Here is a 21,822-nt window from a genome sequence, read left to right on the forward strand (position 1 = left end):
GACTATGGAGGGCTCAACAGAATTCTAGGAACTAATGAATTGCATTGTAGAGACTCTTCTGGGCAGAAGGGTCTGCCTAAATAATGTCTGGAGAGTGTCTACACAGACACCGTCTAGAGCCCCACCAGCCAGCTCTGCTGCAACAAACATTAGCACCCCCAAAAGAATATATCTCTTACCCTGGATATAATATTTCTAAGTCAAACCCCATCCAACAAAGACGCCATGTTGTTCAAGATGATTATAGTGACGGTTGAAATGACTACCATAACTCCTACCACATGATGATGATGGCCATGAGTTATGACCATGTCTACCACCATGTGTACAACAATTCCTGTGATAAGAGATCGCATACGTGGTGACATTTCATTCGGTCACCGCGGCCTTGTGGCCCCAAGGTCAACCAAATACAGCAGAGACCTCTGAAGTTATCCAGCTTCATTTTCTTATTGTGACTATCCTAGTAACTTCCTCAAATGGGAGGAAGTTCTGAGTTGTATTTCATGAAGACTCTGTCTCTGTCTCAATCCCTACACACCCGCCTTGGCATTGTACCTGACTTCCCTTCCAAGACACTGGACAGAGTTGACAGGGACACTGTTGCTCTGCGTCTGACAGAGAACCCTTGTGTATGCTGCAGCCCTCAGAATCTCCAAGCCAAGAGTCTACCTGGTCCATCCGAGAGGATTTGTAGTCTTTATAGAACTCTGCCTCCCTGTGGCACCTGTGACTCCATCTTGCCGGTGGCCAAATATCCTCGCACAAGGATCTTTCTATCTCTCCTTTTGGCCAATGGCCCGCTCCCCCCCCACGCCTCCCACCCAGTTTCACTTCCTCCACTGTAACCTTGAACATGAATTTACTTTGTTCTCCAATGAACCACTGAGCTTCTCACCTCTGGCTGCGGCCCCTAGTTTGCATCTGAGTTTAGATGTGCCTCTAGGTCATGGCCGCCCATATGCAAATGTCTGCCATCTGTCAGCTGTGAGAGCACCCAGAGGCCTATCATCTTAAGGACTTGCTGCCGCCCCAAGGGCCCCCCTACTTCACTGTGACAAGGCATATTTCTCTCCCCTGCATCACTCACTGGCACACAAACCACACCCCCTCCTGTTTGAAAATGCCGTGGAAAAGAACTAATTCTCAACTCCAGAGGCCCCATTCCCATACAGGACAGAATGGAATCGCAAATATTTTGAAAAATCTGCTCAAAAGTCTGAAAAACCAATACCTATCACCAGCTCTTCCTCCACCTTTTGCAAGCACCTTTTTCCGTATTTTCTTCCTTAATTCACTGTCGTCCTTCAGAATCCTGTGCCGTCCTGACTGGGCAGGACAAGGAGGAGCCACAGACCGTCTAGAAGCCCTTCCACAGGCAAGGGCTGGACGAGCAGCTTGGTGAGCGGCTCTGTCCCAGGGAGAGAAACACCTTCTTCCAAATACAAATGGACCATTGGCCCTGCAGAAAGTTAAAGTAGCATTGCTTGATACACTTTGAGGCGAGAGAGGCCAAAAACACTGGGCCTTATTTTTTATGAATTTTTTAGAAATACATAAACAGCATATGTTCACTTTATATAATATATATTATATATTAATATGTAATATTTATTTTAGATAATATATATTAACTATATAGTGTTTACTTGCCTTATTATATATTATAACATATAACATTTATTTTAATGTATATTATCTAAAATAAATGTTATATATTGGAATTACATATTACATAATTATAATATGTATTAATATATCATTAATACATAATGTAAAATAAACATATGCTTATATATATTATATAAGAATACTAGAACACTAGATATATAGAAGACTAGAACATATAATGTTTTATATATATATACCAGAATATTTATTATATAGAATATATATTATTCTATAAATTATATTCTGTAAATATATAGAATATATAGTAATATATTATATATCATAATATTCCATATATAATATTCTATATGTTCTACATACGAAATAATAATACATAATAACATATAATCTATATTATATTCCATATTATATTGTAATTATATTCTATATATGTAGAATATAAATTATAATCTATATATTATATAAGAATACTAGAACACACTGATAAGCAAAATGTGGAGGATAAAAGCCACCTTTAATTACATTATTCAAATATGATTATACCAACATTTGGTGTTGATTGTCCCACACATTTTTATTGGACAAATGAGGGGATGATAATGTACAAGTAAATCGCATTCAGCAGCTCTTTTTCCTTAACAGTATATCATGAACGACTTTTATTGCTATTCAATATTGTACAAAATCATTTCAGTGGCTGCTCGGTAGTACACAGACATATAATTTATTTTTTTTTACCTGCCTTTTTGGGCGTTTTCAGCACTTTTTTTACACTGCTATAAGCAAAGCTTTGATGATACGATGTATGACATCACATACGACACCAACGTGTCCCAAAGGGAAACTATGTTTGTGGTGAGTGATAATGTTGAGTATTCACCTGAACAGATGACGTTTATGGTGAGTGACAATGGTGAATATTCACCTGAACAGAGGACGTTGAGCCTATGATCGCTTCACTGTCAGTCAGCCCACAGGTTACAATCAGCTATGATTTTGTGATTTAAAGTTTCAGGCTACATAGAGTCCAAAAAGGCAACGTACACCTGCCTGTCCAGCCTGTCCGAGGGGGCTGTAACACACAACACCTGTGGGGACCACATCTGATGAGAATGGGAGTGACAAACGGCTTTGGGGATGCGTGCCCTGGAGGGTGTGGCTGCATCGGGAGCAGTATGGATTAGAAATACGGAAGAAGACAACGTTTTCAATGATACCAGGACAAGCGGTTTGAATCTTAGCAACATCCCGTTCCGGAAGGCTGAAAAAATCTTCACCCGAGAACCCTGCGTGGCTGCAGAAATGGCCCTACTATCCTAAGGATCATTGAGAAGCATGGTGTCCCAGTGAGATGTGACAGCGTTTGAGAGCCAGACTGTGGAATGGGCCCTCCTGAGTTTGACTCCCAGCTGTCGCTACTCGAAAGTGGCCATGCTGATCTTGGTCAATTGCTTGCCTTCTCTGGTGCCTCAGTTTCCCCAGTCATGTAACAGGGATAGTGTGCACTTCAGAAGCTTGCTCAGGGCACCAAATAACTCTGTGAGCATAAAGCACTTACAGCCATGTCCAAGGCGCCAGCAGACAGAAGTTAAGTGTCACTGTCATCAGCATCAGGAGGAGGAGTTTCTTTGCATCTAGAGGGACCATCTGCATTGACTCAGCGCCTGTAGGAAAGAAGACAGCGGCCAGACACTGACAAGCCCTTCTACTTCCTTTTTTTGCTAATTGTATACAACTTACTTTGAAAGCCGTTTCCATTCCCTGCACACAGACTCCAGCGGGTGGCCAAAGGGACTTCTCTTCTCGGATAGCTGACCCGGGTCCTCATGCTGCTGTGGTCACTGCTGGTCATCTTTGGTGAGTCCCATAATGTGCATCAGGACTGAGGTGGCAGCTGACGGGGTCTCCAGCCCCTGGACGCCCTCAGGGTTTATCAGAGCCCGGGGATCAGTGGAAATGCTCAGGTCTCTGCTTGCAGCTTAGATAGCAGAGTCCGAGGGGAAAGTCAGACGGTCACGCATCCTCGCCCTTAGTGTTCAAGGCTTATGATCTTAGATAATTAGTAATTAGTGATATGTTCTCCTGAATCCAGTTTTCATAATTTCAACATTTACTACTCCTCCCTGAGAACTACTCGCACACATCTCTCCAAGACTGGGTTCAGAGACGCGTGGACACTCTTTGCTGGGGCCCCTCCGTTAGCCGTCCGCTACCAGGGAAACAAGAGTCCTTTCTCCACATTCAGGAGGCGCTAACATTTGTTAATGAGTAAAAGGACTCTCACATAAAACGTGGCCAGGGAAAGGGAATCTGCTCAAGGTGGGTTCGGCTTTCAAAACTGTGTGCTGCTCTCCGCCTGTCAGTAAGCGAGGTTGTGGCCGGTCCAGCCCTCGTGGGTCTTATTAAGACGGCAAGATGCCCTTCGGCATAAATGGTCAGGAAGCTTTGAAAAACGACAGGTTTATTACTTCCGGGGCCGGGCAGTTCCACGGCACCCCAGGACCACACAGTGAGGTGGAGGGGAGAGACAGAGCCTGGGTGCGGGGTTCTGCTCGTCCTGGGGTGGAGGCTCACTCTTTGTTGGAGAATTAAAACAAATGAGTGGGAATTTGAAGCATGAGAAGACAATAAACCAAGGGGCCCACATGGTCAGTTACGGAAATCAACCGAGACCCCTAGAACAGAAGAGCCTCAGAGTGGGGGGAGGGGACCGGCTCTTGGCCTGCAGCTTGTGGCCGTCACTGTCTTTGAAATGGGTGCCTTAGCATCAAAGCTTAAGTCAGGCACAAGGCCGGGCTTTACACAACAGAAAACCCCCGACTTTCAGGGCTCACACTACTCACTCTGACTGGGTGTGTTTCCCTATGGACTCTTGGTGACTCGGGATGCCGTGTCGTGGTGCAGTCGACACACCGGGTGTGGAGGTGGTCGACGGGGATGGGGGAAGGACAAGGAAAAGGAGAGAGTCGCTGGATACCCAGCATCCATCCCTGGGACGTGCCTTGGGTGGTCCCTTCGGTCCAGGGATGGGTTTGCACCTGCCTTGTGGATGTGACATGAGCGGGGGGGCAGTTGAGGTTGGAGGGGTGGGATTGCTGGTGATAATGGAGTAGAGGACAGAAAAGGGAGTGATGGGAACTTTGGGGGCACTCTAGCAGAGTGATAATAGATTTCTAAATTGTGGGGGCAAACGCTCAGGGCTAACCTCAGGTTTCTGATGTCCCCACAGCTCCAGTCGATGGAAAATCAGGTGAGTCACCTCTGGCCTGTTGTTCTCGGGGTCCGGGTCCCACGAGGTCCTGCAGAGTGGGACAAGGAGAGGCCTCGGAGACGTTCCGGTGTCACTGTTCCCCTGGGACAGCCTGCCCCGTGGCTGCTCTGCTTGGCTGGGTGAGGAGGGTGTGCCCGGCCTGCCCAGGCCCGCGTCCGCCGTGTGGCCACAGCCCGCAGGGAGGGAGGCGTGTGGAAATGTGCAGGCTGGACACGGGCCCATGTGGGAGGATGGTTCTCCAGGCCCTGGGACCCCGGCTCCTCCACAAGGTCCGGCTGAAGGTCCTCACAGCTCTGGCTAAGAGCGTCTGCATGGTCGGACGGTCCTGTGCCATCATGTTTCTCTGGCCGGGGCCACCACCGGTGGAAGGGGCTCTCGGGGCCCCAAGGAACCGTCCTGGGATGACAGACTCTCGTCTGTCTTCCCCCGACAGCATTCTCCCCGGGGAATTCTTCCAGTTTCTGGATGAAGTCTGTACCCGTGGCTTAAAAATCAGCTTGATTATAAGTCCCACAGCCGAGTCCCCAGGGGATCCAGTCCCCGTCACTGCAGGAAGGCAAACATCTCCAATTAATCTAATTGTTTCCGCAACCCACCTCGTCTGCCCTTCTAACTCCACGTTTTATAACCCAGATTGTCCCCCAGTGCCCAACAGGTAAATCTGGTTCTTCGAGTGGACAGCCAGTCACACGTCGTCCAAATTTCATCAAACTCCCGTGAAAGGGCTCGGGTTCTGGTTCCGCGTTTTAGGAGACGCTTCGTCTCTTACGTGACCGAATTCTGCCTCCTTCCACTGCACCTCCAGATTCTGCCAGTCCTGCTACAGTTGAACAGTGTTAGAAGATTTGTGTCGAGATATAGCTTAGTTTCTCACCTGGAGGTCGGAATCCTCAACTACAAACCCTAAAATATAATGCAAATGTCCCAGACGCTGAACGCGGTCTGGTACGGAGAAACGGCCCCAGGGGACGCTTATTTTTGGCAATGACTTTTTTTCTCGTGAAAGTCAGTCACCTAAGAGCTGACCCTTGGATTAAAGGTCAGCTCTACCTTATTACTCATTGAAGGGATGGGGGAATTTTCTGGAAAATGCTCAAGGGGGCAATTTCTGAGGATTGAGACACTGGATCCCATTCCAGTAGCCAGTTGACTCCCCAGTGATCTGGGCCCCCTGGCGGTTTCCTCCGGCAAAGCGAGAAGACTGGGACAGAATGTGAATTCAGAGCACAGTGCGGGGCCCTTAAAGGCTGGATAAAAGCAGAGGGGGCAGGAAAGCAAAGTGTCCCCTGAGGACAATGGTCCCCTGGGTGACATCACCAATAGACAGAGCCGGGCAGGAGAAGCACCAGCAGGACACTCCTGCATCCACGTAGAAAAAGAAGTTTACGCTGAGACCCCTGCAATGGGCTGAATGTTTGAGTCCCCACCCCCCAAATCGCATGTTGAAACCCTAATCCCCAGCGGATGGTATGTGGGGGTGGGGCCCTTGGGAGGTCATGAGGTCATGGAGGCGGGGTCCTCGTGATGGGATTAGTGCCTTCAGAAAAAGAGGCGGGAGAGCTGAGCGTGCAAAGACACAAGAAGTCAGCAGTCTACAGCCTGGAAGAGGGACCCCACCAGAACCCAGCTGCGCCAGCACCTTGGTCCTGGACTTTTAGGCTCCCGAACCGGGAGAAAGAAATGTCTGTCGTCGAGAAGACACCCAGCGCATAGTATTTTGCTACAGCAGCCCAAGCTGACTCAGAGACCCCCTCAGGACAAAAATAGGAGGCGGCCCCGAGTAATTAAGGCGTGGGTTGGAACCTCCATCCTGCCGAAAGGGGAAGGGGCCACACAGACACCCTCTCGCTGCCCAACAGCAAAGAGACAGGTCAACATCTGCGTCCCCCTCACCCCTTCTCTTGCAGACTGGCTGACCCTCGTGGCTCCCTCTGCTGTCTTTGAAGGAGACAGAATAGATCTGACATGCCAGAGGAAAAACGACTGGTGGAAAGTCAAGAGGGTGTCATATTACAAGGACGGAGAAGAGTTACAGTTTTCAAGTGAACTCTCCAACTTTTCTATCCAAAGAGCAGTTTTGAGTGACAGTGGCACTTATCACTGTGCTGTTGCTCCTGTTTGGCCTCTCTTTCCTTTCCAAAAGGAAAAAACCTCAAGAAGTGTAAGGATTGAAGTTCAAGGTACAGTCTTCCCTCCTGCGGGACAGGGGCTGGACCAGAGCAGGGCAGGTCCTGGGAGGGGCACCTGACCCCCCGCCCCACCCCCGCACGCCGACCAGAGGGGAACCCGAGTCTTGTAGTCCGACAGCAGGAAGGGAGACCATGTGTTGGGTGACACGGCTGGTCTGAATGTCTTGTTTGCTGGGGTGGCTTTTCAGCAGGAACCTTCGACCTCACTGTGACCCTTCTTTCCAGAGCTATTTCCACGCCCTGTGCTCACAGTCAGCCCCTTCCAGGCCATCGAGGGGAACCCAGTGACGCTGACCTGTGAGACCAAGCTTTCTCCACAGAGGTCAGATGCCCAGCTCCGATTTTGCTTCTTCAGAGATGGTAGAGCCCTGGGGTCCGGCTGGAGCAGCTCCCCAGAGCTCAGGGTCCCTGCCATGTGGAGTGGAGACTCAGGGTCCTACTGGTGCGAGGCAGAGACAGTGACTCCCAGCGTCAGAAAACAGAGCCTCCAGTCACAGATTCACGTGCGGAGTAAGTGGGAGTGGGTCTGAGCACCGGGGGACAGGGGTCCTTCAGCCCCTCTCCGGACGCCTAGTCTTCCGGGAGCTTGTGCAGCTCCTGTCCTTCTGGAAAGTGGGAACTGAGCTAGAAAATGGGCATTTCGTAAAAATAACAATCGGACAAAGCCGCCGTTGAAAAACGGAATCCAATGGAGCGAATGCGAAGACCGAATTGGCTTTATCAAGCCATTTGTGAGTCAGCTGGACCCCAGCCAGCCTGTGGAGAGATGCTCAGAGATGCGCAGAGCGGAAGGTTTTATAGGCAGGAGGTGGGGCCAGGGAGTGATGAGAAAATTTAAAAAGCATCGTTTCAGGTCCCGGACATCTTTGTGGGGAGGAAACTGCAGGGGTTTTTCTGGTTTTCGGTTTTCGTTTTATCATGCAGATGACCTCGTGTGGATCCAGGAATTTCAGACTGACTTTTAGAAGGTCACATTGCCAGGGCACCTGGGGGCCTCGGCGGGTTAAGCGTCTGACTCTTGATTTCGGCTCAGGTCATGATCTCACGGTCTTGTGAGTTCGAGCCCCCCATGGGCTCTGCACTGATGGTGTGGAGCCTGCTTGGGATTCTCCCTCTTTCTCTGCCCCTCCCCTCGCTTGCACTCTATCTCTCTCAAAATACAGAAACTTAAAAAAAAAAAAATTAGAAGGTCACATCCCTAGGATTGGCTGAAACCATAATTAAGTCTCAGTTGGCCGTCAGTGAAGGACAAATACTCCATTTGGGGCTTTTCTTCTTCTCTTTTAAACACTCCTTATAATCTTTCTCTTCTTTATTAAAGTAATGTCCATCAGTCATGCCTTCAATGATCCCTGGGTGCCTTTGCATCTAGCAGCGGGCTGGGCACCTGCTCCACAGTGGCTCTGCCTACAGCCCCACATGCTGGCTTTCAACACAAGCTGGTTTATTAGAAGGCACCACGGTGCTCCAGTGCAGGCGGCTAAGCGAAGCATCAGAGGAAGCAGAAATCAGAGTGAACTAAGCAGTCGGAGGAGGGGTGGTAATTCGTGTTGAGCCTTGAAATTGGGAATAATGAAGGAATGGTCACAGATATTGTTAGTGGGAGCAGCGTCTCTTCCAAGGTAGGACTGATGCTACCGGGACGCCCTCACTCTGTGCTCAATGCATTGGTCTGGACAGCGACTCCTCCCCCCCCCCCCCAGAAATACTTCCTGTCTCGTGGAGCAGTTGACATGTTCTTTAGTGACGCCCTGAAATTAGGTGGGATTGGGGTTGGGGCATGCAGTGTCTTATCCACATTCTTCAAGGGCACTCGCTGCAGACCCCCCACCTTTCTGTACTTACAGTGGATTACGGGGGCAACGCCCGTGCACCCACTTCTTGGACCACCTGGTCCCAGAGTCCTCCGTGGTCAGGTTCTCACCTGCCATCTTCTGTCCGTCTAGGAGTGCCTGTCTCTAACGTAAGCTTAGAGATGCGGGCCCCCAGGGGCCAGGTGATCGAAGGAAGGAACCTGGTCCTGCTCTGCTCGGTGACCGAAGGCACAGGAAACATCACATTTTCCTGGCACAGAGAGGCCACAGGAACCAGCGTGGGGAAGAAGACCCAGCGTTCCCTGTCGGTGGAACTGGAGGTCCCAGCTGTGCAGGAGCGCGATGCTGGCCGTTATTACTGCAGAGCGGACAACGGCCATGGCCCCATCCAGAGCAAGGTGCTGAGTATCCTTGTGAGAAGTGAGTTGTGCTCTGATTCAGCCCAGACAGAAACCCCAGAGCCAACGCCACAGTCCTGGGGGTCCCCAGGAAGGGGCTGGAGGGTCGGTGCTATGCAACACCAACAGCAATGGAAGGATGGGTTACCCTTGCAAGTTAAACTGTGGATGTCTTTCTTTTCCTAGAAGGGAATTACAAAGGGGGCTGGACTGGCATTAGAAAAACACACGCTGAGAATTACACATGACCGTGTCTCCAGATACTTCCCCAGAATTGATATTCTCCCAAATTCTTAAAGACGTTGTTGAGGGTTGGAGAGGCCAGGCCCGTTGCTGAGGTCCTAGTCTGGGGGTCTGTGTCCGCCACATCCTCACAAACCCTGTCCACGGCTCCTGTCTCCCTCAGTCCCAGCGTCCTGCCCAATCCTATCCATCACAGCACCCAGGGCCCAGGCCGTGGAGGGGGACGTGGTGGAGCTTCGCTGCGAGGCCCAGAGGGGCTCTCCCCCCATCCTGTACCGGTTTTATCATGAGGACGTCCCCCTGGGGAACAGCTCAGCCCCCTCTGGAGGAGGAGCGTCCCTCAACCTGTCTCTGACCGCAGAACATTCTGGAAACTACTCCTGCGAGGCCGACAATGGTCTCGGGGCCCGGCGCAGCGAGGTGGTGCCACTCAGCCTCTCAGGTGGGTTGATGGTCCCTGGATACAGGAGCATTATGACCAGTGGCTCTGCCCCATCCATCTTCATTGGTACCATATTGGGGTTTCGGAAGGTAGGTGGAGGTCTAGGTGGTGGGAGGTTGGAGAAGGTGGTCTCGGTGCCTGGCCGCCTCTTTTTCTCCACACTAACCTGGAAAGTGCACATTACACTTAGATAACGTTGCATGACCACCATTCCTGCATAGTATTGATGGGGATTCCAGCCTTTACCCTCTGAGGCTGATGCCCTGGTCTCTTCCCTCAGGGACCAGCAGCTACAGAGAAGAACAGGTCACAGACAGAGCTCTCGGGCTGCTGGGTGTCCCTGCTTGTGTTGCTGCTGCTCTGCTGTTTTACTGCAGGTTCCACAAGACACGGGGTTGGTCATCTACCATTTGTTTTCATTGTCCTTTATTGCTGTGAACTTTTCCATTACTGATAGAGATTGGACAGGAAAGGAGAATTGAGAAATTAAGAAATTAGGAAGGAAAGAGAGAGAGAGAGAGAGAGAAGGGGAAAGAAAAAAAGAAAGGAGGGAGGGAGGCAGGAAGAAGGAAGGAAGGGAGGAAGGGAGGGAGAGAGGAAGGGAGGGAGGGAGGAAAGGAAGAAGGAGGAAGGAAGGAAGGAAGGAAGGAAGGAAGGAAGGAAGGAAGCTCCCCAAATCTCGTCAATTCTTTTTACGCGTCACAGTTTTACATGGTGGCTTCTGCTTCAATAGCAAGTGTGGTAGTGAGTCTGCAATGTCTTTTTCCAACTAATTTCAGACCACAGTGTCACGCACGTTCACGACAATCTCATCAGGTCCCGTACTAACACTTGCCCAGATGCAAGGGGAGAGGGCACAGTCTCCACTCCAAAGACAGCTCTAAATGTTAAAGAACTCGCAGCCATGTTTTTTAGATTTCCACACGAATCACCACGATGCCAGTCCCTGCCTTCCTCCCACCAGACTTCTGGAAGCAAGTGCCATGGGGGGCCAGTAGTTCCAGACCTAGGCCTCTCTCCGGGAGCGTCTCCCCTCTCCGACCTGGCCTGGGAGGTTCTTCCCTGTCCTGTCCCCTCTTCAACACCAGTACATAGACTTCCGCCAGGATTTTGTCCAATATCTCCAGTTCTCAGAAAAAAAGGCCAGTTCCGTTTCCTCCACCATCCCTAGAAGCACGAGACGCCTTCTTCCATAACCAACACTCCCATAAAGCCGCTGCCATGTTAGCACGACCGTGTATTATCTTTGTAACATTATTTTTAAGACCAAGAATTTAGGAAACTCTTCGAAGGGGTAGCTCATACTGATCCCTACCAACATACTGCTAGCCAAAACACGTTACCAATGACCAATTATTGCATCTGTTACGTATGACGAGCTTACACATATTATGTGTAATTATAAAAAAATCATTTGGAAGTGTGCATCATGGTCCAGGTTTAACAGTCTTGGGGAAGTTGAGTGGGCCGAGGTGCTCACATCCAGTAGAGGGCAGAGCTAAGATCCAGTGTCCACACTGGCCTGGCCAGAAAGCCTCAAGCCTGCACGTAGAGACTCTTTACCTGAACAATTCTCCTCTTGCAAGTTTCCCCAGCTCCAGCGGTGTCATTTTTTTCTTTAAAATTTTAAAAAATATTTATTTTATTTTTGAGAGAGAGAGAGAGAGCAGGGGAGGGGCAGAGAGAGAGAGAGGGAGACACAGAATCCGAAGCAGGCTCCATGCTCTGAGCTGTCAGCACAGAGCCCGATGTGGGGCTCAAACTCACAAGCTGTGAGATCATGACCTGAGCTGAATTCAGACGCTTCATCGAGTGAGCCACCCAGACATCCTGAGGTGTCATTTATTAATCTGTAAGATACAGGACAAGCATGGGAGACAACAGAGTCACAAGATAAGCTTTTTAAGCTCCTACAAAATGTTCCCTTAGACCTATCAACTACCACCGAGTGAGAGAAATTTTGGAAAGTCATCAGTCATTCCCTTTCCAGATGGTGAAAATGTAGCTCAGTTTTTTCAAGTTCAGTGGAAGTTATATTTTTAAACAGACCAAGACTAAGGAATTGTGATATTGTTTTTTCTTTCACTATGGTTTTTAACTGATAAAAATATGTCTATGAAGAGGGAGGTTGTTTTTCTAAAATAATTTCTAATTCATCCACTGTTGAATTCTCCCACTCTTTCAAGTTATACACCAATATAGTATTGATTTTTTTAAATATAGAAACAATCTAGAAAGCAATAAAACATTTACTTTCTATTTTCCAATTTTTAAGCAATTTATTTTTCAAGTCTAATTATATGCCAAGGGCCTCTGAAATGTTATGTTATGTGGATGCGCTTGTCTAGCCCTTGTTTTTGAGGGAAATTTTTCTAGTATTTCTCTGCTATATACTATATTCAAATACTCCTTCTAGAGAAGTTCCAGTTTTCTTTTTTTTTCCAATATATGAAATCTATTGTCAAATTGGTTTCCATACAACACCCAGTGCTCATCCCAAAAGGTGCCCTCCTCAATGCCCATCACCCACCCCCCCCCCTCCCACCCCCCATCAAGACATGTCCGCAGAAGCGGTACATGTTGTTTCCTGTCAGAAGTATTTACGAGTGAGGTGCTGATGCCCCTTCTCCTTCCCGTGTGCCAGTGACCAGGCACACACATGCTGAGCGGACAGTGTCTCCGGCTGGAGTGGCCTCTGGCAGCCTCAATCCCTGAGTGACTGTGGTGACAGACACTCCCCCACCAGCAGACTTCTGACAGGTCTGCAGCACAAATGGGAAATTTGCAAACGCAAATCCCCCACAAGTCAAGCCTCGCTTGTTAATGCAGCAGAACACACCCCATCCTGACACCACATTCTGTTCACGTTTCCTTTATCTTCTGGGAACTTTTCCTAGAAAAGTACCTGTTTTATCCAGGGTTCCAAATTTCCTTCCTTGGAACTGAGTGAAGTCCTGCGCTTCCCTGTGATTCTTCTCGCTTCCCGTGGCAGCACTCAGTCCTCCGTTCTTTCTCGTTCACGTTCTTGAATGGCACAGCGTATCCATCCTCTGGATTGCAAAGTGAAGCTCCTAGAATCATTTATTTCATCTACCAGTTTGCTTTCTAAATCTGAAATTTCTGCTTTTCTTAGTTGCAGCATTTTTCCCGTTGGTCCTATTCTTTAGAACAAATCGGATATTTAATGTATTTGCTTTCCTCTGTCTTATATATTTATCCATGCACTCAGCAGCTTAAGACTTAATTCCCTTAAATGTACAAGTTATAGACACATCCAGGTTTCTTCACGGTTTTGTTGTGAATTATCTGCTCCACTAAGATCTAAGATTGTTGATATCATACTCACTTTATAGACTATTTTTGAAGTTTGCTTTGGAAGCCAAGATTTCATCGACTTTTGTTAATATTCAAAAGTGCTTAAGAAGTCCATTTTAAATGCATTTTTAAGGGCGCCTGGGTGGCGCAGTCAGTTAAGTGTCCGACTTCAGCCAGGTCACGGTCTCGTGGTCTCGCGGTCCATGAGTTCGAGCCCCGCGTCAGGCTCTGGGCTGATGGCTCAGAGCCTGGAGCCTGTTTCCGATTCTGTGTCTCCCTCTCTCTCTGCCCCTCCCCCGTTCATGCTCTGTCTCTCTCTGTCCCAAAAATAAAATAAAACGTTAAAAAAAATTTTAAATCCATTTTTAGTAAGGAGTTGCTAGGCTCACACACCCTGATTTCATACTGTTTGAAGATATGTGTGCCTTGCCTTATGGTTGAGTGACTGTTTGGCTTGGTAGAAAATCCTGAGGTCATTCTTCCTTTCCTTGAAGAAAATAAATTAGTTCCTCATTCTCTTTGGAGAATACACTTAGGTTAGCCTTCCAACACTGTCTCCTGAAATCCTGATAAAGTTGGAGCGCTGGCTGTATTACCAGGTGAGGTTTTTCATGATTGCTGAGCTGCACCTAAACCAGAAGGGCTCTGGGTGGGATTACAAATGTTTGATGGGAGGCACAGTGGGCATACCCCCAAGTGCAATGCAACCCTTGAGACTAACTGTGTCCCTTGTAGTGGTCCCTGCTCCCATCCATGTGGACTTGTCCCCTCAGCTCTTAGGTGAAGGACCAGGAAAGAGTTTCTTGACCACTGTAAAGACTCCCTCTGGTGACACAGCCCATACTTCCATGCTGAGACGCCATGTTTCTTGCTCCACATCTCCCTGAAAAGCTAAACAGTGCAAAGGAGGGCCCATTGGGTCCTATGAATGTCAGCATCAAGCCTTACCCCAAGACCACTGCTTTAGACTTGAGTTGCTAATATCAGAACATCTAAAAAGTGAGAACCCTCAAAGTCCAAATAAGGAAAGCAGTAAAGTCACCAGCAGTTAACATATATTTTTGCAACAATCAAAACAGCAATAAAAAAAATCCAGAAACAGTGACCCATGCCCGTGGGGTTTGCCGTCTGAAGTGGTATGTCAAATCAGTGGGGAAAAAAGAATGGATTGTCCAACCGACCACGTCGGAGGGAACAAGTAGTTATCAGGACACAATATAACTGTATCCCTACTCTGTGTCCTACATCCTGCCGGTAACAACATGTGATTAAGTTGGGTGAGAGTTTTAAGAGCTAAAGCCTCCTCCTCTAAAATGAATGTTCCTTCATCTGATTTTCAGGTAGACACTCTGTCTGTAATGCACTCAGGTGAGAACTTTTCCTATTGAAACTGGGAACTCCAGAGACCTTCCTCATTCACAATTTTAAATACTTTCTGCTCCTTCTGCTTGCGCAAATTACACAGTATCTCTCTGTGACACTCACCCGTGTCTATTCACTACATTTCTGCTATCAGGGTGCTGTCTCAGGCCACAATTCTAGGTGTTATCTTCATAGGATTCAGTATTTCTTGTTTAATTTTTTTATTTTGAGAGAGTGAGCATGAGTAGGGGAGGGGCAGAGGGAGAGAGAGAGAGAGAGAAACAGAATCTCAAGCATACTCCAAGCTCAACATGGAGCCCAACACAACCCTGGGATCATGACCTGAACCAAAACTAAGAGTTAGACACTCAACCAACTGAGCCACCCAGGCACACCAGGGTTCGATATTTCTAAGTGAATTTCGTAATTCACATAACCAAGATTATTTATGGAGTACTTACAATGTATGAGCAAGTTTTTGTTAGATATTTAAAGGTGTGAAATATGCATAAAATGAGGTTTATTTCCACAGGGGACATATTGTGTCATGGAGAATATAAGATGTGTACAATAAACAAAAGAGAGAGAGAGAAACTGATAAGAAAGAAGCAGATGAAGTTCTAAGGAGAGTTTATAGGAAAAAAAAATTAAAGCAGGGGCAATATCATTATCTTACTTATAACTTTTGAAAAAGCTACAGACGAGGAATAGAATATTTTTGCCAGATCAGAGTGGCCATCTTCTTAAAGAAGTACATTGTGGGGGTGCCTGGTTGGCTCAGTCATTAGGAAAGGACATTGTGATTATGTGGCCTGTCTCCGCCTGCCCCCCTGAAGTGACGCCTGAAAGACCACCCCCGAGAGTCTAGACAAAGGGCCACCAAATCACCAGAGCCGAGTGCTGTGTCTTCCTGGCTTCTCCCCAGTCTCTCCCCAGCCTGCCTCCTCTCTGTTCTTGCTCTTTCCCTGGAACCTGTCATGTAGTGAGTTTCCTTTCTCTCAGAGATGTTCCCAGTGCAAATTCTCAGGCGTCCACCCCCTCCAGCCCATCCCCAGCCATCGAGGACCTGCAGCCAGATTATGTCAATGGTGAGTCTCCCCACTAGAAGGGGCTCCGGAGCTGCGGCCGGGAGGGAAGAAAGCAGGTGGAGAAAACCATGGGGTGGTCTGGACGCCCTGCTTCCAAGAGGCCCAGTCTCAATAAAGAAGTGACCCTCAGAATCATGCTGGGGTTGGGAGGACAGTCACGGAGCAGGGGACTGGGAAGGCACATATGAAGTTTGAACCCTTGTCCACGGACACCTGTGAACCATTGTCTTCTCCCTGCAGTGGACCCTGGAGATGGGGATGTGGCTTATTCCTTTGTCTGGAGCGTCCAGCTACCAGAAGACTCAGGTGAGAAACTCCAGAGTGGTTCTTGTCAGATGCATCTTCCCAAGAAAGTGGGACCGGATGTGCAGTGGAGGCTTTAATACAATCCTTGCCCTTGATGTGAAATCTGCAGACCCAAGAGGGAGCAAGAGATATTTGCAGGAAGGTTCTTGTGGAGAAGCTGAATTAAAACACACACACACGCACATACATACACACACACACACACACACACACACACACACACACACTAAAACAGATGGTCAGTTGAGAACAGACAATTAGGGAGAATCTGGGATACAAAAATCAAGTCAGGTAAGAGTGAGAATATCTTTTATTTTTTTATTTTCTTTTTTTAAAGTTGAGCATAATATGACCATTATCCATTTCAACAAGTCAAATTTCATTATTAATACTAACGAAAGTACTCAACTACTCAAATTTCAATCTTTCTTTGGGGACTTTACATACTTATTTATATCTTTATTTTTTAACTTATATCCAAGTTAGTCAGCATACAGTGTGATACTGATTTCAGGAGTAGATTCCAGATTCCTCCCTTATACATAACACCCAGTGCTCATCCCAACAAGTGTCCTCCTTAACGCCCCTTGCCCGTTTAGCCCATCCCCCCAGACACAACCCCTCCAGCAACCCTCAGTTTTTTCTCTGTATTTAAGAGTCTCGTGTTTTGTTCCCCTTCCTGCTTTTATATTATTTTACTTCTCTTTCCTTATGTTCATCTGTTCTGTATCTTAAATTCCACACATGAGTGAAGTCCTATGATAGTTGTCTTTCTCTGACTGCTAATTTCGCTTAGCATAATACCCTCTAGCTCCATCCACGTGGTTGAAGAGTGGGGATCCCTGAAGTATGGTAGCTAAAGCCCAGGGGGAATTGTCCCAGCTGAAGAGGGTCATTGCAGAGCCTCTTTTAAAGGACCTGCCGTGTGGAGGTGACATGGAAGGTGTTACTGAACAAATCATCCTAATCTAGAGAATGTGCGTTGCCACGGGCAGCCTTGCAAGGATCGAGACAGCGGTTCTTTAGCTGTTCAGAGCCATGTCCTTCAGTCTGCAGCCACAGTGCCCTTGAAGCTGCAGTCTTCAAACATGGGCTTTGTGCTCCCAGCTACTTCTATAGGAGCCAGTGGCCACCAGCAGCACAGCCGGTTTCCCTGCAGGTGTTGGTGGGTGACCAAGGGCAGGGAGGAGATTCAGTCCCACACTGCCCACCTGCAGTGAAGGGAGAAAGAAGCAGCCACCATGCCCTCAAGCTGGTGTGACTCAGATCTCCCCACCCCCCTTATCTGGGTCTTCCGGTTCCTTCTCTATGGAGCTTGAACCACTGTGGTTGTTATCTGAAGAACATAGAGAGATGACGGGAAAGTGAGCCCTCACAGAATAATGTCCATAATCCACAGAAGTTGCATCAAAGAGAAGAAGGATTTTGTTCAGCAAGGGTTGGTGGAGGGCTTAGAGCATGGGTGGTCTTAGAAGGACTTCAGAGGTGACAACATTAAGGCATGGAGTTTACATCAGAGCGGAAGAAGCTGGAAACCTACACATTAAGCACAGCCATCCTGTGCTCTGGTGCATCAAGTCTGGGAATGAGGTCTAAGTGGAAACCCAAGAGCTCAGTAATATTTTTTCCTCCACAGAAAACACCAGAAGGACAATTCTGGAGAACAAGGTGAGCTAGACTCCTGGAAAGTTCCCCATCTTGCCTCCCTCCACCGTGTTCCTTCTCTTCCTTCACCTGTGCATCTCTCCTAGGACCCCCACGTCATCTACTCTGGCGTGAAGGAGATGTAACACTTGGAGGAATGGGGGGCAGATCACCAACAAAGATGGAACAGCACTAAAGGCTATATAAAACCTTATAAAGACGCCCAACCCTCATGACCTCTCACAGACAGAATGTGCTCCAGGGGATGAGCAGGCTGCCATTTTTGTTATGTTCTTTCCCAATGTCTCCTTCTGTTCATTCAACATTAGTTGAAGTGTTATTGTACCCCAGATACCGTGCAGTGAGATTATCTCTGTTACCTGCTCTTAAGGTTCAATGTTCGAAGAGTTGAGAAAGAGAAATGAACAAGAGAGACGAGCTTTTGCCTACACCTACTCTGAGATGATGTGAACAGAATCCATTTCTGGGCTTTGCTTTCTCTTCCAAACTGGGACCTCATTGTCCTTTGTCTCCACAGAACTCTCAAGTTTTAAATGAATCCTCTCTTGCTTTTGTGAGAATGTAGGGTTGAGTTTGTGGGAGGGAACAGCATCTTGAATGAGCTTGCTTTATTTGTCCATTCTTGAATGTTTAGTTTGTACCCTGATTCACATTGATGTAGAAGCAACAAGGGTATTTACCTCTGTTTGAAATGGTCAGTGGCCATTACATTCATTGTAACGTAATCAATTCACATTGCTGTAAAAACAACAAGGGTATTTATGTCTGTTTGAAATGGACAATGACCATTACATTCATTGGCACCCTCATGTAAGGGGTAAGAAGACCACAGCCCTTGGGACCCTTTGCCTGGGGCAGTGTCCCAACCCCACCCCCCACTAATCACATGGTCTTGAACCAACCACTTAACCTCCCTGTGCCTCCGTTTCTTCACCTTTAAATGGGAAAAACCTACAGGTTATTATGAGGATTAAATGTTCATAAATCACCTGGAACAGTGTCTGGCATGGTTAGCACTAAAGAAGTATTCCTTAAATAAAATATGCATAACGATCACTTAGCCTCAAGCCCGGTACAAAGAAAGTTCGAAACGTTGAGATGAGAATCTCTAACAAAATGACTATCAAATACAAGTGTCAGAATCTTTACTGAAATACCTCCTCAGTTAGCATCTCTTATAATCCACTCCCTGCTAAAGGTAGGTCACCAACGGGAAGGACATAGTTGACTGCAGGCTTGGGTTTGATCATTAATCTACACAGAGATAATTTGGAATATTTCATAAGCCACACACATCAAATTTGAAGCGTACCAGAAAAAAATAAATAACTAAGAATGGTTACAATGATTATTTCAATTTTATGCTGAGACGATGATGCAATCTTGGCAAGACCACCAAACTACTGAGCTCTGAGCATCAGGGACTGAGAACTAGCATGATGTCAACAATCTAATTGTGACAGGGTGAGGGTAATCTCAGTCTGACCGTTAACCCTGGTACCATTTTAGCAGTGATGAACCTCTCCTTGCTGTTCTTTACACCCAACTATCCCTGGAGGGTATACACAGCCTCGTGATTAATAGTAACTCTGCTGTGAAAACTTCTAGGGAACATACCAAGACTATATATTAGGGACCTAGGTAATTTGATGTATCTCTGCTCAGTCTCCCACTAAGCCACTCCAAGTCACATTTATTCATTACAAGTTACTTATCTAGCTATTTCTGGCTTGCGAGAACCAGTGGGAAATTCTAGGCAGTCAGGTCAGGAATCCTTCCATGTTACCAGGGTCTGTTCCAATGGCTAAGTAGCCAGTGACCACGCTGAACCATAGATGGGGACTGCCTAAGAGCTGACACTTAACGCTCCTCTGGTCCACACACTTCACACACATGCCTACAACCTGTTCTGCAACCTGAGGGGCTGACACTTGGAGCTGAGGGGAGCCACCAAAACCTACGGATTTTAATACATAAGGTAATAGATCTTCATTGTAGAAAAACTGGAAATACAGACAATGAAAAAGATAACTATTAAACTCACTCCTACTTCCATCACCCAGACAATTTTACTAGTGTTTCAATATCCATCAGCCAGAATGTCTTCTATGGATGTGCTCTCATATACCTAAATAGGTGATTTTACTTATTTAGTTTTAAATGTTTATTTATTTTTGAGAGAGAACGCAAGAGCATGTGAATGGGCGGGGGGGAGAGACGGGGTGTGGGGGGGGGGGACACAGGATCCTAAGCGGGCTTTGCACTGTTAGCACAGAGCCTGAAGCGTGAGACCTTGACCTGAGCCAAAGCCAGATGCTTAACTGACTGACCCGCCCAGACGCCCCCATAAATATGTGATTTTAAAGGAATCATTACTGTCATCTGTTTTTAGTCAAAAAAATTCTGTGATGTTTTCATACTAATAAATGATCAAAGATCTTTGTGGCATTGCTTTGTACGTGTGGATACATGGTAATTTGTTCTGTAAATTACTCGTTTGGGGTAATGACAGTCACTCACTGTGATAGACACAATTGCAGTGAATATCCTTGTTTCTAAGTCAACACTTTGGAGAGTGTTACAGTTGAGAGAGATCAAAACCTAAGGCTCTATTCAGAGTCAGACCATAACCTGGCAGAATTTTTCCCGAGAGATCCCAGTGGTCGTGCGAATGGCCCATCAGCGGCCCGGGCACTGCATCGCAGAGCACAAGGGAAGCAACCTCGCAGAAAAGAGTAATCTCCGTCACCCTTGCCTTCTAGGTAAGGAAGCCAGGATCAAACCCAGAGAGCCCTGGCTCACAGACCTCTTCTGTTTCACTAGCGTTTGGGTTTTGTTTCTTTTCCATTAAAAACTTTCCATTTGTGGACAAGATGGCTTCAGGCTCTTCTCTCTAATCCGTACCTTGGAAATACATAAACAGGCGGAAAGTAGGTGCCTAACAAAAGCTTACAGTAACGATCATAAATACACAGGGCGACAGAAATGAGGGGAACCCAGAGCTGCTGAGACAGGAAGAGGCAGATTGGAGGGCGGAGTGCTCTCTGGGTGAGACTTCTGCCCCCCAACACTGCTGTGAAGCGTTGACTCTAATACGCAACGGGTAGCCTTTCATGCATTTTTTGAATTCTTTCTTCTTAGTGATTTACAGGGTCTATTTTCAAACTACTATAAATACTTTATGAATAATATCTGGCAGTCTCCTAACCAATTGAGTATGTTCTGTTACATAATAAGCTCCCTCACGTCTTTCAGCAAGGAAAAAAACCCACCAAATTTGAATAAAGACATCACCCAGTGAATCAGGACACAATTAAAGTTTGCTTTAAATCTTTTCTTGTGGGGAGGGGACACCACACTCCTTCTGCTCAATTAAGAGAACCAGTTTCACAGTCTTCGGATGTTCTTTTTATTTTATTTTTTTTTTACACTTATTTTACACTTGGATTCCTAGGGAGCGGGTTCCCTGCAGCTCAGGCTTCTTTCCACGCGTTCTCACGAAGCGTGCTTCCCTGGAAAGAGCAGGCTGGCGGCTCCGTGGAACCCAAGTACCTTTCTCTTTGGCCTCCTGGTCTCTCTGGCCCTTTTCCCTCATGCACTTCAGGAAGCTGGCCCGGCTCTTGGAGGGCTTAATCCACTCAATACGCACGTTAATTCTCTTGGCGAGAAGCTTGCCCTTGACTGGTGTGTTTACAACCATTCGGACAGCATGCTGGGTGACGCAGCAGACTCTTCCAGATTGGCCATGGGAACCTTTGTGGGGTGCTGCTGTCGGGGCATTTCCGTCATGGCCGCAGTATCACCTTTCTGATGGACTCGCCCGTGGGTGGCCGAAGGGACCGCCCCACGTTTTCTAAAAGGCCTGGAGAACATGTCGGGGGCGCCCTCTCCTCTTTCCCTTGGTGAGTTACTGGAAGACGGCAGTTCTGCTAAAATTCGGTTGCTTCAATAAACAACTGCCGAATAATAGAAAGAAAACAACCAAAAAGAATTTTCAAAATTCTGTTGTGTAAACTCAAGAGTCTGATAGCACGATTGAAGGGTGGGAGGGAGTTGTTTCGAAACATAGAAATGAGTGTTGTCAGTCATCCTTGTAA

At 47.3% G+C, this 21,822-nt stretch overlaps 1 protein-coding gene across 2 annotated transcripts; it reads left to right on the forward strand.

Moving 5' to 3' along the window:
- Positions 1 to 3,332: 3,332 nt before the first annotated feature.
- LOC124521672 (Fc receptor-like protein 2) lies at positions 3,333 to 19,926 on the forward strand. Of its 2 annotated transcripts, XM_047092664.1 has the most exons (12): positions 3,333 to 3,489; positions 4,862 to 4,882; positions 6,811 to 7,083; positions 7,318 to 7,602; positions 9,039 to 9,326; positions 9,711 to 9,989; positions 10,270 to 10,383; positions 14,645 to 14,672; positions 15,669 to 15,754; positions 15,995 to 16,060; positions 17,697 to 17,728; positions 17,812 to 19,926. In XM_047092664.1, exons 1-12 carry the CDS (start codon positions 3,459 to 3,461, stop codon positions 17,848 to 17,850), a joined length of 1,542 nt encoding a protein of 513 aa, XP_046948620.1. In that variant the 5' UTR covers positions 3,333 to 3,458; the 3' UTR covers positions 17,851 to 19,926. The 2 variants fall into 2 exon arrangements, with proteins under 2 accessions (XP_046948620.1, XP_046948619.1); XM_047092663.1 differs by lacking the exon at positions 14,645 to 14,672.
- Positions 19,927 to 21,822: the final 1,896 nt, after the last annotated feature.

This window comes from Lynx rufus, unplaced genomic scaffold, assembly GCF_022079265.1.
Source record: "Lynx rufus isolate CCGP_SWC_20201006 ecotype Redwood Valley unplaced genomic scaffold, mLynRuf1.p SCAF_31, whole genome shotgun sequence".
Lineage (NCBI taxonomy): Eukaryota > Metazoa > Chordata > Mammalia > Carnivora > Felidae > Lynx > Lynx rufus.

Excerpts from the sequence above, each read along its gene's own strand:
- LOC124521672 (XM_047092664.1), top strand. The coding sequence starts at position 3,459 with ATGCTGCTGTGGTCACTGCTGGTCATCTTTG. Across the intron at positions 10,384-14,644 it reads CAGGTTCCACAAGACACGGG|GTAGACACTCTGTCTGTAAT; the intron begins GTTGGTCATCTA and ends TCTGATTTTCAG. Across the intron at positions 14,673-15,668 it reads TCTGTCTGTAATGCACTCAG|AGATGTTCCCAGTGCAAATT; the intron begins GTGAGAACTTTT and ends CCTTTCTCTCAG.